We start from the raw sequence: 14,499 nt of genomic DNA on the forward strand, positions 1-14,499 counted from the left end.
ACTGATCTGCCAGGCCAGGATCTATAACAAAATACTAGTAGCTAAAAAATAAAGGTTCACGAAAAATCCTCTTCAGCTCCGATTATAGCTTGAATTAATCTGCTTTCCTGCTTGTTCTTGTTTGTAAGCTGAATCACAGTAACATGTGAATGCCATAAGTAGCTTTGGCATTTAAAATCATTCAGAAGTGGCTACAATCAGGACTCATTCATTCCACTGTATAGATATAATTTCCTGTTAAGAGGGAATCAATGTGTGTGCAATGTCATGTGCAGAGAAAATGTTAGTGGAAAAACTATGAAAGTTTCTTGGAAATTTAATCAGTGTTTTGGAAAGCAGGAATCCCATGTCCATGCACACACTTCCGTGTCTTATGATACAGAATAGGGATGTGCAGAATGTTGCGAGCTCATAACGTTCCCACCTGAAATGGGCGAGTGTTCCATTCTGAAACGGAACACCCTTCAAATGAAGGGCTCATTCCATCGGAACAACCAGCTCAACCAGTTGTTCTGAAAGAACGTTCCGTTCTCTGCCTTTTGCTTAACCATCCCAGTTAGACCAAGGACCAAATTACACATCATGCGGATTTATGTAGTTTTCTGTTATTGTAGTTATTATATAATGTTTTTCTATGCTTTTCTTGGTTTAATTTGTTAGCCATCTTATGTGAGAGGGTTTCATCCTGGGAGGCAGGATAAAAATCTAAGGAACACACCTGCCATTTTTTCTTCTTCAGAAAGCAGCCATGGTGGGTGGGTAGGGGGGCCTAATCCAGCTGAGACTATGGCATGTTAACCTTTTGCCCCCTACATCAATACCTTGGATCCTACACCTTGAAGCTGCTATTTTGCCCCATTGGGGAAAACTTTCAGGACTTTAACTTTAAGTCTGTCTCTTTTTAAATGTTACTTAAATTCTGTCTCTATCATGGATGATTTATCTATAACCTTCTCCTTGTAATTGCACTAATTTAAGTAGCAACAATTTCACTGGAGTTCCAAACAGTGAGTGTAGGTATGATCATTTTTATGCATAGCTAAGGTCATCCCTGATTAGGAGTGTGCACAAAACCGGTTTGCCTGGTTTGGTCCGAGTCTGGAGCAGAATTGAATCAAACCGGGCACATTTGGTCTCCCCCCCACCTCCCGCCACACACACAAACACACACATATAACCAGCTCAGCTCGAATTCAAGCCAGTTCATGGGTTAACATTATAAATAAATAAATAAATAACCAGGCTCACCACCGGGTATGGGTCAGCGGCAGCTGCCATTCGGGGTCTCTGTCATCTCCCACTCTAAAAAGGGCCGGTTCAGCCTGTTTAGGGGGCATTCCGGCCCTCCAGTGGTGGTGGCTATTTTGGAGGCTGCTGTGCATGACCAATGGGCCTCTGTATGGCCTGGGACATGACCTAGCCACACAGAGGCCCATTGGGCATGTGTGGCAGCCTCAGAAATGGCTGCCACCACCAGAGGAATAGCTGGAACAGCCCGAAAATGGGCCAAAGTGGCCCTTTTTAGAGAGGGAGAAGGCCAGCAAGGGGAGAAGGAGATGGCAGACACGCACACTGAGTCTGGTTTAAAAAATGTTTTTTAAAAAACATAAAACCCCTGAACTGGCTCCAAGCCGGCTCGGTGGTGGTAGTGGGGTTGGCTCAAGGGTGAGCTGAACCAGACCCGGTCCAGCTTGAGGGTGAGCACTTGAGCTGGCCCAGTTTGATGGTGAACCGGCTCTACCTCAAGCCGATTTGCACATCCCTATCCCTGATGTGAAGATTTTGTTCCAACATGTGCCTTTTCAGCATCCATCCTAGCAGCTCTTATTCAAATCTCTTTTTCTGCAGACGGCAGATTCACATGGCCACATTACCTATGATAGGATACTTTGGTTTTTTTAATCCAGATTACATTGTAGGTTAGATACACTTGTGTCCTCCATCACTCAGTTCACTTTTAGCAGGTTTTGCAAGGCCATGCCCAAAAGTAAGGCCATGGTGGAGACCTCACAGCTACTTTTTCCTGGTCATAATGGCAATGTGGTCTTGTGAATCAGCTCAAAGTCCATCATTGTTTGATGTGTAGCATCAGTTTTGCCCTAAAAGCCCGTTTCTTTCATCTCAAGCCATTTGCAAAGGTCACTCTGGGTAGAAATGAGCATGTGGAGAAGAGAATCTGGATTGTGCCTTGCCCTGACTCTTCTGTCATTTGCACAGGAACCTATGCTTCTACATTCCCTACACACAACTGATAGCCTCTGGGCTGATAGTTTGTTTTGAGGCATTAATCACACATAGGGATTTCACACATATTTGAGTGATTGTGTGTAGCCTTTCATACAATGAATACCCTGGGTGTTCTAATCTTCCCTCCACAGAGTCCTTTCATTGCAGAGTGATTGTTTGCATAGAGTTCGTATTCTTTCTCTTCCCTTCTCTTCCCTTCCCTTCCCTTCCCTTCCCTTCCCTTCTCTTCCTCTGTGAAATAGTTTTGCAAGCCAGTCTTTTACATCGAGACAGTGGATTCTCTTGTGTACCAGGGGCCACTTTTATCACCACGAATTACAGCTGCCCTTAGCCGCTGCTGTTCAGAGTTACAGGCATCCACAAATTCCAAATTCCAAGATGTAGAAGTCCTTGTTGTCTTCTGTAGAATTTGCTTTATCGCCTTGAAAGGCACATCTGCGAAAGTAATATTTTTAGGGGTTGAATGGGCATATGGGCTCTCCTGCAGTTAATACTACAACAGGCTTCAACCTGCATTGATCCCCCAGCAGCATAGAAGACGGAGGTGATACCAATATGGTTGAATCAGCTGGGCTGCTAGGAGATGCTCCACCTTCCTGTCTCTGTATACCAGAAAAGGCTACAAACCCAGATTAAGTGAAGGTGATAATAAGTGGCAAAGAGCTCCTCAACCACACAGAAACCTACACAAAGAGTAGATCATGTGGCAAAGCTGTTCCCAGACTTTGCTGCTTTAGACTGCCGGTGAATACTCCTTGCACATAGAAATCTTAGTGTCACAGAGGAGGGTTTTAGCCTTGCGTGTGTGTGTGTGTACACGCTGGAGCGTTCAAACGTGTTTCTCCTCCACAGTTCAACATGGCATAATCTGAGAAGGGCTTGATCTGCTCTTTATGTACAGTGAGCCTGGAACTTGATAGATTAAAGAATTGAGCCCAGACCCTGGGGAGTGGGGGCATGTTTTAATAAAAATCTCAAAGAGAATCTGCAGCTATTGATTATCACCTGCAACACATTAAACTCCATTTATAAAATATTTGAGAGTGCCGATACTTTTCTTTGAAATCCATTCCTGCCTTTCCAGGAAGACGTACACTTTCTTGCTACATTGTTGGAAAGAAACCGTTAATACTTCTATTATGTTTTAACTTGCTTTCCTTTGGAGGCAGGGAATTGTCAAGTAAGTATAAGCCACATTTACAGGGAACCAAAAAAAAATCATTTCTGTGAATGTACAGCTCAGATTATTAAGGATATATATATTATCTTAGCAATAATACAGATTTCTCATCCTTAGCATTTTATTTTTTCCAGCTTAACTGGTTTTGGTCATAAATTAGTTGCCATCAGACTAACTAGGAGTGTTACATGATTTGTGATGTGGCATCACTTCTACATTTCCTCTGTGAATGTTTTAAAGTGCTAACAAAGCTGTAGAAGGCATAAGTGTGTGTATATATACATGTATATGTATATATGACTATACGGAGTATTTGTGCATATATGTGCTGTGTATAGAGAAATATAAAATATATATGTGTGTATATCTTTTCAAATTATATCTTGCATTTCTTCTCCAATATGACCATGTCATAGTGAACTGTGTCCTCTTGGGCTGAAGACAGATGTAGCATTCTTAACAGCAGTTGCAGAGGGTCCTTCACCCATAGTGTGAACCTGGCTGTACAGTTTGTCTTGCACACATATGTGTCTTGCATGTTGATGACTGGATGAGCTCTCCGTTTTGCCCGTCCCTTCATGCTAGTGGTTGAATTTTCTTTTAAAGCAGCATGTGTACATTTATTGATGAATATGTCCATACTTCACTTAACCAACAAAAAGGAAAATCTATGAACACTTTAGAAACAATAGCAAAATTCCTCTGATGATTGTAGGGGAAGGTATTTTGGTGAGACAGACACTAGCCAGTAGTTGCTCGCCACACATTGCTACATTCCCTGACACCCTGGAAACTTGCAGAACCATTTCTTCTTCTCATAGACCTGCTCTAGAACAGTAAAATGTATGTGTGTGTTTTAAAGGCGATGAAGTTATGTTCAAATTTCTTCCACCAAAGTTAAAGTGTTACGTCTGTCTTCACCTTTGATTCCTTCATGAATCCTGCCTTGTTTTCCCCATAAACTTTAGTAGACATTATTAAGAGAAGAAATGTAAAAAATCAGTTCATTTCCAAACTGCACTAAAACAGAAAGAAGAGAATGACTAGTGCAAGTAAAACATTGAATACTTCCTAAATTGTTGGTTGAAAGGCTTTACAAAAATTCCAAGTTCAGATCTGGAGATTTTAGTTTGATATCCTGTGATTACTTACTATAGGTGGTTGCCCTGATCCATAAAAACTACAAGCACTGCAGAGGGCTGCACACCTGATGCTGCTCTTGGAGTTTCAAGAGTGATTGGGGCTGAAGATCATCAGAAGACTCTCTTCATCCCAATCAGTTCTCAAGTAGAGGGGCAGTAGAATGAGCACCCTCAATTATGTGCATTCACTTCCCAACCTTGTCTGCCTCATATTGATGCTGTGGGAAATCCCTCACTGTCATGAGCACAATACTGAGCAATGCCCAGGACTGTGACACAGAGGGGAAGGAGCAACCAGACCAGCGCCACAGGTCACGGAAGTGCTGGGCCCAGGCCCTAATATGGGCCTGGAGCTTGTCAACTAGATAACCCTAAACTGGGACTCCCCAAGGTACAGTCTTCCTCCATACTAGAGGCCCCACACTCCCCACTTACCACCATAGGCAACTCAGCAGGAGGAAATTGACAGGCAATGGAGAGGTAGGCTGCAAGCCAGAAGACCATCCCTTCAAAGCTCTCCACTCTTCTGGAAGGAGGTAAAGCCTGGGATGATATCCTAACCTAAGAGTTCCCAAACCTTGGGTCCCCAGATATTTTTGGGAGTACAACTCCCATCATCCCCTTTGGCCATTATGGCTGTGGATGATGGAAGTTTTAGTCCAGCAACATCTGGAGGCCTGAGGTTGGGAACCCCTGTCTAACCTTTGAGGGATTGAAGTTCTCATTTAATTTGAGTTCTGGCCTTATTGGAACATGTTGCCAGCTTGGAGCTGTCCAGGGTCCTGTGACTTCAACATGATCTGCTATCCTGACTGTCTATGGCTGGTCTTCCCTCATACTGCTCTGTGGGCTTCAGCTTGAGATCAAGAGAAGTTGCTCACCTTTAGCAGGGAGACCTGGAGAGAGCAGTGATACTAAATCCAACTGCTCGTCACTCTCTTCTGCCTAGGGCTGTATAAATAGTTTTCTCAGAAGAAAAGGTAGCCTCTTGGTAGCTCAGTAACAGTCCTGACTTGGTTCATCATTGCAGCCGCTTCCTAGGTCCTTTGCAAGCCATTAGAGTGATGTGAGGCTTTGATGTGGGGAAAAGTAAAGGAAATGTATTGTTCTTGCCACACAACCCTGCAGCTGCCTTTAGAAGGGCCAGGACAGGCCTTGCTCTTTCCCAATGGAGAGCCATGCCTGTTCTGTTGATGGTGGCATTGTGTCAAGGGCAGCAGGCGGGATTTGCCTTCACTACAAGTTCAGCACTTCCCTTTCCCTCTGTAGAAGTGAATGGTGACCATTCACTGTATGGTAGAAAATATTTACTCAGACCTACCACCAGGGCTGGGGACTTAAGCCACCTCCTGATCCCAGTGCCTAGAATGGCAAACACGTTTCATGTCATGAAACCATGTCTTGATGTCAGACCATGTGTTTTGCCCCAAAGAACTCAATGGGAGAATCTGAGATTCAAGGCTGCCAGTGTCCGCACAGGCCTGCCCTGGACTTTCTTGGTCCTGGGACGTAACAGAATGCTGAGAAAGTGACTTTATTGATCACGTCATTAATGTTTTAATAGTTTGCATTCCCCATGTTTCAAAGTTAGAGAATCCATATGTGATGGGAATCTTCACACCTTTGGCAACATCTGTGAATCATGTCTTAGGCATAGCGAAGAACTACTTGGTTTTTGTAGTGCATTACACGTTTGTTGTCCCTTACAAGTTGAACTAAATGAAAATATGAAGTTGATCCAGAGGAGGAGTAGGGCTGAATTATAATTAGACAAGCTATTGAATTATAGTCTTGCAAAACTGTTTGCATTGCACAGGAATTTGGTGGGGACAGCTTTCTACCATCTCCTCTGATTTGCAAATGTGTTTATCACAGTAGGGCGAGCGACTGGATGGTGGAAATAACACACTGGCAGGTGTGCAGAAACGTTTCCTGACTTGCAGCCCCTGCCTCTAAAGTAGAACTAAGGAGAGGACATGATTATATTTATAAAACTTTGCCTGATGTGAAGAAAGAGGTTTTTCTCCTTCTCATAATGCCAGAACTTGGAGTCATCTGATGAAATTGATGAGCAATAGATTCTGAATAGGCAAAATAAAGTACTTCTTCACACAGTGCATAATCGATCTATGGAATTCACTGTCACATGATGCAATGGTAGCCAGTAGCTTAGATGACTTCGAAAGGGAATTAGAGAAATCCATGAAGGATAGGTCTGTTGGTGGCTATGTGGAATATCTGTGTTCAGATGCAGTGCCACTGGATATTAGTGGCTGGAGAGCAGCAGTGGGAGAGGGCTATCGCCTTCAAGCCTTGCTCATGCTCTGATCCGGCAACTCTTCTTGAGTTCTTAGCCAGATAATTTTATGCAACAAAACACAGAAGCATTTTCTTCCCAGAAGTATCCCCTTTCTTTGCACCAGGATAACACAATGAATGGTTCTGCTTACAAAGTTTAGGGCTTCTTCCCACATGACACATTTAGGTGTGCACTCAGATATTTTAAGTGTACACCTAACATTGCTGAGTGTGAATTGCGAACACTTGTCCCACAGACAGAGATATATTCTTCATGGAGCTGTGATGGGCTGAGGTTTCCTGTTGAGTGTACATTCAGTGGCAAACCTGGGTTTGCCTTTGTGTAATGTGCGGAGTGAAGCTGTTGCTGTACTTTGAACTTTTCATTTCCTGTGCAGCACACTGAAAGGGCATTTTGCAGAGCTGTGTGGTGTACATGGGAATCACTGGTGCAGCTCACTGTCTTTTTTTCTCCCTGTCCTATAGGATCTTTAGCGCAGACTTTATCTCAAGATGTCAGGGTATGAGTTTTCTGAATTTGCGGACTGGTGCACTCTTTTAATTTCTGTTTTAGTTCTTGCTGGCATGCCTGAATAGCATGGGAGTGTGTGCCACACAGGAATGACTGGTCATTTCCAGGGAGGCTTGTGCATGAATGACTTTAATGGCCAGATTCTCTTTTTATGAACTGTACTAAGTTTCTCACTTGGCTTTATTTGCTGCTTACAAGGGGATCAAGGTAACTCTTTCAGTGTTGAAGTGTTTTATGAATGCTTAAAGTGAACATATTTATTTGATTTAGTTTGCTGTTTTCCTGCTCTCTTGGCTATACCTTTTCATAACTAATAACATTACACGATGTGTATTTGCTGACATCTTTGTGATGAATTGTATTCTTAAAACTAACCCGTGCCTCCGAGATCACTGCTCCTTTTGTGGTCCCTGTGCTGTTGTCATCCTAGTGGATTTGCTGAACTGTTCCATGTATTTACTGTTCTCATTTATTTTACAATATGCTTGATATTCGTAACCTATGAAGCATTTCTTATGAGATGCTTCATTTGCTGTCTGTAAAGAATGAATTATGACTTATTACATGTTTATACCATCCTTCCTCCAAGGAGCTCAGGCCAGTGCATGCGGGTCCCCACCTCCCTTTGATTCTGACAACCCCGCTGTGAGTTGCTTAGGCTGAGAAAGTGTGACTGGCCCATGGTCACACAGTGAGCTTCTTGGGTCAACTAGTCCTGGTCTAACACTTTAGCCACTGGCTGTTCTTTTTCTTTTTTCTTTTGCTCCCATCACTATTACTGTTGTAGTACAGGAGGACCTCGTTAATCGCGGGTCCAGCACTCGCTGTTTCACGTATCCACAGTCAGGTAATTGGTACCCAACCTCGGCATATGTGAGGTTAAACCAGCACGAAAACGGTTAAATCTGCATCTCCACGGATCAGAGGCAGCCGGAAATGACCACGGAGATAAGTTACGGCCTCCATTTGGGGCATCAGAGCAATTTTGTAGCTTGTTTTGCAAATAAAATTTTTTTTAAACGATTTGATGTGGGGGGAGGGTTGGCTCTTTTGAGGGGCATTTCTGGAGTGTTGGAGGCCCGCAGACCATGGCATGGCACTTTATTTTGTTTTCCCCACCCCATTTTGGCCCATTTCGACTGCGGTTTCCCAGCCTCCAGGAGCCAAACGCCTGTGATTGCATTGACTGCATTGACCTGGTATTCACTGTTTCCTTATCCGTGGCAATGTCAGCAACAGAACCCCCACGAATACTGAGGTTTTCCTGTGATCACTGCTGGTAACAAGCAACATAACTGCTGAAAGGTTTTTGTTCAGTTTTTTGAAACATAAAGATGTTATTTCTTCCAAGTTGTTTAGTAGTTGCTGTTAATGTTATTTACAAAGGCCTGGTTCAAACGTGTGATGTTATGTCACTGTGATCCCAGTTGCACAACTTTGCTGTGATTCCTGTGATCATGGCAAGGCTTCTCACATTCATAGCAGTCATGGCAGCCACATGTAATCTATGCCTTGTGTTGCCAGATGGTGTTGAGCTACAACTCCCATCATCCCCAGCCACATTGGCCTCCACATGAGAGTTGTGGTCCTACAACATCTGGGGACCCAAGGTTGAAAACCTCTGATCTATTTCTACATGACCTTGCAGTGCATATACTCTTTCCATGAGAAGCAGAAGCCCAAGGATGTTCACTTGTAGGAACCATGGAGGCACATCCCATGTGTCAACCATTTCTAAAGATCAGGCCTATTTCTAGGGGTTCCTGCATGTACTGAAAAGCCTAATACAGAAAACCTCGAAATAAATTTCATTGATTTGATTTGATTTGATTTATATACCGCCCTTCCTAAAGTGCGGTTCAGGGTGGTGCAAAATAAAGACTTGTTTAAAAGCCAAGGAAGCAAAAGACTCTCAGGAATCAAACTGTAATATAAGCTAGCCTAAAAGATAAACCAAACAAAAAGCTTTTCAGTGCTGGAAACTGGAATGCTGGGCTTTGGGTCCGATACTCCAGGGCAGTTCTTATGATTATGTTCTTAAAAGCTGGTCTTAAATTATTTCACAGCAGGTAAAGAAAGAGTGCTTGCCTTTTAGTCTATCTTTGGCAAGAGCATTGTGTTTGATCTTGAGTCCCGTAAAATTTAAATCAACAAAGACCCATGCACAGAGGATTTTATGGATTAAATTTTCAATACCTTGATTTGCGCAATAATCCTTTCACATCTTACACCATGTAGCCTTCTATTCCATTAAGAATTAAGGTTTACCAGACCAGTATTGAGCGAAGCTTCTAATAAGGACTGTGCTTCTAGCTGTGTATTATATTTGGGTTTTTTGTGTCTGTAATTACAGTTGTTTGCTTTGCAGACATTTATTGTTGCCATAGTTGATACAAAGAATTCTGAGCCTGTGTAGTTGATCCTTACAAAAGAAAGCAAAGGAAGGAAAGCACACAGCGATAGCTCTAAATAAATGTTCAATAAATGACATCGGAAACTGAGGCCTTACTCTCAGCATGCTACCTGTGCTTAGGGATTAATCTGCAGAAAACACAATAATGTGCTAAGAGGACTCTCAAGCCACTTGTGTCACTGTGGCATACAGAATGTGACCCCTTTAAAATAAATACCACTGACTCAATAGGCATAATTCAGTTATTGGAAATAATGAAATGCTACTCCTAGCTTTTTCATTTCACAAGGAGGTAATGTGTGAAATTACAGCCTTTTGGTGGGCTTTGTTTTCATATTTAGGACTAGATCTATACAAAATACACCAGAATGAGTTTTGTTGGGAGTCAGGGGATGATACCATGGCTCAGTGAAGGAGCATCTGCTTTGCAAACAGAAAGTGCGCAGTTTCACTCCCTGGCATCTCCAGGAAAAGCTGGGAAAACCCTTGTCTGAACCTTGGAAAACTGCTGCTAGTCAAAGTAGACACTACTGAGCTAGACGGATCAATTGTATGATCCATTAATAAAGCTCCCTATGGTCATACATGCACAAAGAGCTCTTTGCATGCCAGCCTACTCTTCCATGGAGTTATGCAGGTTAAAATTCACTGATGTGACTTTGAAACCAGTTTTTAAAACAATATAGACAACTCACAATTCTCCCACCATTTCTGCCATACAGAATCTTGGCAAGAGGAGGAAGAGACAGACGGGCACCAGAGGCGTATCTAGGGAAAATAACGCCTAGGGCAAGCACTGAAATTGCGCCCCCTGTCCAAACATCTGACACCCATCTTTCAGATAACTTTACTATAATATCAGCTGAAAAATATAAGTCAAGCTCATTAATCTTTTAAAATTTCAAAAACTATTTAGCAGTGGACGTAGCCAGACCAAAAAATGCTGGAAAACTACAAATTTCAGTATGCTGGGGCTCATGAAATACCCAAATACTATGTGGAGGTGTACTTGGAAAACTAAACAGAAGTGCCTGTCTAATTATCTACTATGCAGCTACTAGCATCACTATTACATAAGTTTTAAAAATAAATGGAGAATTTGACTTTTCCCAGATACTCTGAAAATAATTAAAGGATATGCAGAGTAAACTGTGTTACTGCTTGGAATATATTCCAGTATTTCAGAAAGACAGTTAAAATGAGAGAAAGAGAGCAAGAAACTCCCAGTGGGCCTTAATACTAAGGATCTCACACTGATTCCAAAACAAACTCACCATTAATAAACATATTTTTAAGGCACCACATTTAACTCACTTATCATAAGAAGCAAAGTAAGAGCAAATGAATACAATCCTAGCTCATAAGCTTCAGCTCAGTATTCACAAGCCCTGATTCTCTGTACATAGTGCCAAACTGAATATGTGTACAGTGACATATTATATTAAATCAATTATTTTTAACCTGTAGCCCCTTTGGGTCGCTTCCTATAGGCTGTGTGGGGGGGGTGTCAGCAAAGGTTACCCCTCCCACTGTTGGCCTCTAGGGCCTCGCAGAGACCATTTGAGCATGTGCAGTGGCCATTTTTAAAAATAATTGGTTTTTTTTTAATGGCCACTGAAAACAAAATGGCCACCATGCATGCTCAAATGGCCTCTGCGAGGCCTGACATGTCCTAGGGCCTCACAGTGGCCATTTGAGCATGTGCAGTGGCCATTTTGGTTTTGGTGGCCATTTTTTTTAAAAAAATTAATTTTAAGAATTTGCGCCCCCTTCAAGTGGCGCCCAGGGCACATGCCCTGCCTGCCCTACCCTAGATACGCCCCTGACAGGCACATACGCACATGTCTCCAGGCTCTAGCTAGTTAGCTTCATCACACCATTCTACAGTCTGCACCTAGGAAGCAATTCATCCTTTCCCTTCCAATCCAGGCACGCTAATATGTGTGTGTTTTGCTGTGCTTCTTACAGGCCGCCAGTTAGCAGAGCTGCTCCTCAACCGGAAAAACTGCAAAAGAATAATGTCAACAAAAAAAGGAAACTGGTTGAGGTCAGGTTTAAGACATTTTAATATTCGTTCTAATCTGGTTCCTTCAGCTTGAAGACCTGATGTGTAACTGTAATTATGAACATGCCAAAAGTCCATCTTCCCACCCATCCCTCCAACATACACTTTTTCAATGCATTTTGAATTATCTTGCCCATAAGTCATGCAAAATGGGTAATTTACACATGCAGTTAAAAGACACTCACATCTTCCTTTTGTATGGTATAGGCTGACCATATAAGCAGTTGCTGTGGCCATTGCCAGCTGTTCCAAATGGTAACTTCAGTGCCTGTCCATAATATGCATGTTCAGTACCAGTTAAGCCTATTGTAATATGTCTGTATTTATTGTGTACATTTATACCCCACCCTTCTTGCCAGGAGCTCAGGGTGGCATGCATGGTTCTTCCCGCCCAGCCCTTTTATCCTCACAACAATTCTCTAAGGTAGGTTGGTGGCGAGACAGTGACTAACCAAGGATCACCAGTGAGCTTTATAGTCAAACATGGATTTGAACCTGGGTCTCTCCAGCCCTAATCTGAAACTCTAACCATGGTACACCCCAGCCCAGTGACAAATATGTGTAAATGCTGAATATATCTTCCTCTGATCAGCTGACCTAACATTGGAGATAGCCCATGTGCGTTTGTCTCCTCATTCAATCATGGATAAATTAAAATACAGAAATACTCCTTTGTCCGCTCTGTAAAAATGCATTCCCTAAAAGTTGTATGTGACCCTTTGTCTTGTGCATTCTTCCTTCTAGGAGTTGGCTTTAGATCATGTTTTTGGATACCGTGGATTTGATTGTCGCAACAACCTGCATTACCTCAACGATGGTGCTGATATTATTTTCCACACTGCTGCAGCATGTATCATTCAGAATCTTTCCACAGGTAATTCAGAGGAGCTAATAAACACCTCACTACTGTTTCCCACCCTTCTATATCTTCAATCCTGCAGATAACAGATAAGGGCTATTTCTGCACTAGAGTCCCTTAGCATTGCTGAGGAGTTTCTTTTCTGCAGTCACCTAAGACTTTTACACCCAACAGGCTTTACTGCAAACTCAAAGTTGTCCCAAAAAACTGACGCAAATAGTAAATTGTTTTAACCCGGATATAAATCAGGCTACACTCTAAAGCGCTGTGAAAAACCCAAATTTTGTGTGAGCTGCTCCCTGATAACTCGCAAGGACTTTGGGATAAATCTGGCCAATATGTGAATGGACCCCCTCCATTGCACCCTATGCAAGATGCAAGGTAAAGGGCTTTCAAAGGCCCGTATGAAAAACTTCCTGGAAGAAGAATTAAAATGTAGCTTCCACACAGTATTTAATATAGTGTTATACTTATTGGGAATGCCCTTTCTTATGACTAAGGATGCTCCTATAATATCTACTCACAAGTAAATGCCATTCAGGAAAGGGCCCTGGCAACTTCAAATAAAAGTGTGTTGCTTTCAGGGGCAATTACACTCAAATCACCCAGCTGTAACCAACAGGAAGCAATAAAGACTTATTAATTATATTATTATTTCTTGTTTACACAGTCAGGCAGGTGTTATTGACTGGTTTGTTTTATCCAGACATCGAGTCCTTCCCAAGGACCTGGGATGGCTGAATTTTATCATCAATACTGTTGGTTATTATAGATATTGTCACAAAATATAGGCTGTTCCCAGTAAAGCTGCTTTTTGTAATTGGCTGATGGTGATTTCTGTGGCCCCTGTGGTGTTGAGGTGCTCTTCAAGTTGTTTTGGAATTGCACCTAGGGTGCCAATTACCACTGGGATTATTTGGGTCTTTTTCTGCCACAGCCTTTCAATTTCAATTTGTAGATCTTTGTATTTGGTGATTTTTTCTATTTCTTTTTCTTCTATTCTGCTATCCCCTGGTATTGCTATGTCGATTATTTTAACTTGTTTTTCATTCTTCTCGACTACAGTTATATCTGGTGTATTGTGTGGCAGATGTTTGTCTGTTTGTAGTTGGAAGTCCCATAATATTTTTACATCTTCATTTTCTACAACTTTTTCAATTTTATGGTCCCACCAATCTTTGAAAAAGTTGTAGAAAATGAAGATGATATTATTATTATTATTATTATTATTATTATTATTATTATTACCGACTACAAACAGGCAAACATCTGCCACACAATACACCAGATATAACTGTAGTCGAGAAGAATGAAAAACAAGTTAAAATAATCGACATAGCAATACCAGGGGATAGCAGAACAGAAGAAAAAGAAATAGAAAATATCACAAAATACAAAGATCTACAAATTGAAATTGAAAGGCTGTGGCAGAAAAAGACCAAAATAATCCCAGTGGCAATTGGTGCCCTGGGTGCAGTTCCAAAAGACCTTGAAGAGCACCTCAACACCATAGGGGCCACAGAAATCACCATCAGCCAATTACAAAAAGCAGCTTTACTGGGAACAGCCTATATACTGCGATGATATCTATAACAATTGACAATAAATTTCAGCCATCCCAGGTCCTTGGGAAGGACTCGATGTCTGGATAAAACAAACCAGTCAATAACACCTGTCTGACTGTGTAAACAAGAAATAATAAAAAATTTATTATCCAACATCCTGACTAAGGTTACATGTGTGCTGCAGAAAGAAGTGCCTAT

The 14,499-nt window shown here is 42.0% G+C and overlaps 1 protein-coding gene across 13 annotated transcripts in view; it reads left to right on the forward strand.

Annotated features, from left to right (window-relative positions):
* EML6 (EMAP like 6) overlaps window positions 1-14,499 on the forward strand; it is a 268,042-nt gene that overhangs the window by 226,195 nt on the left and 27,348 nt on the right. For 10 of the 13 annotated variants that reach the window (XR_008306182.1, XR_008306181.1, XM_053245913.1 and 7 more), the window contains 2 exons: window positions 11,781-11,859; window positions 12,622-12,751. Coding sequence is in view for 11 of the 13 variants with exons in the window: in XM_053245913.1 (XP_053101888.1) it covers window positions 11,781-11,859; window positions 12,622-12,751 (209 nt within the window). In the remaining 2 variants the exon portion in view is untranslated. Of the gene's footprint in view, window positions 1-3,331; window positions 7,580-11,780; window positions 11,860-12,621; window positions 12,752-14,499 lie in introns of those variants that run through there. The other 3 variants (XM_053245954.1, XM_053245951.1, XM_053245961.1) reach the window with 3 other exon arrangements.

Source organism: Hemicordylus capensis, chromosome 1 (genome assembly GCF_027244095.1).
Source record: "Hemicordylus capensis ecotype Gifberg chromosome 1, rHemCap1.1.pri, whole genome shotgun sequence".
NCBI classification, from domain to species: domain Eukaryota; kingdom Metazoa; phylum Chordata; class Lepidosauria; order Squamata; family Cordylidae; genus Hemicordylus; species Hemicordylus capensis.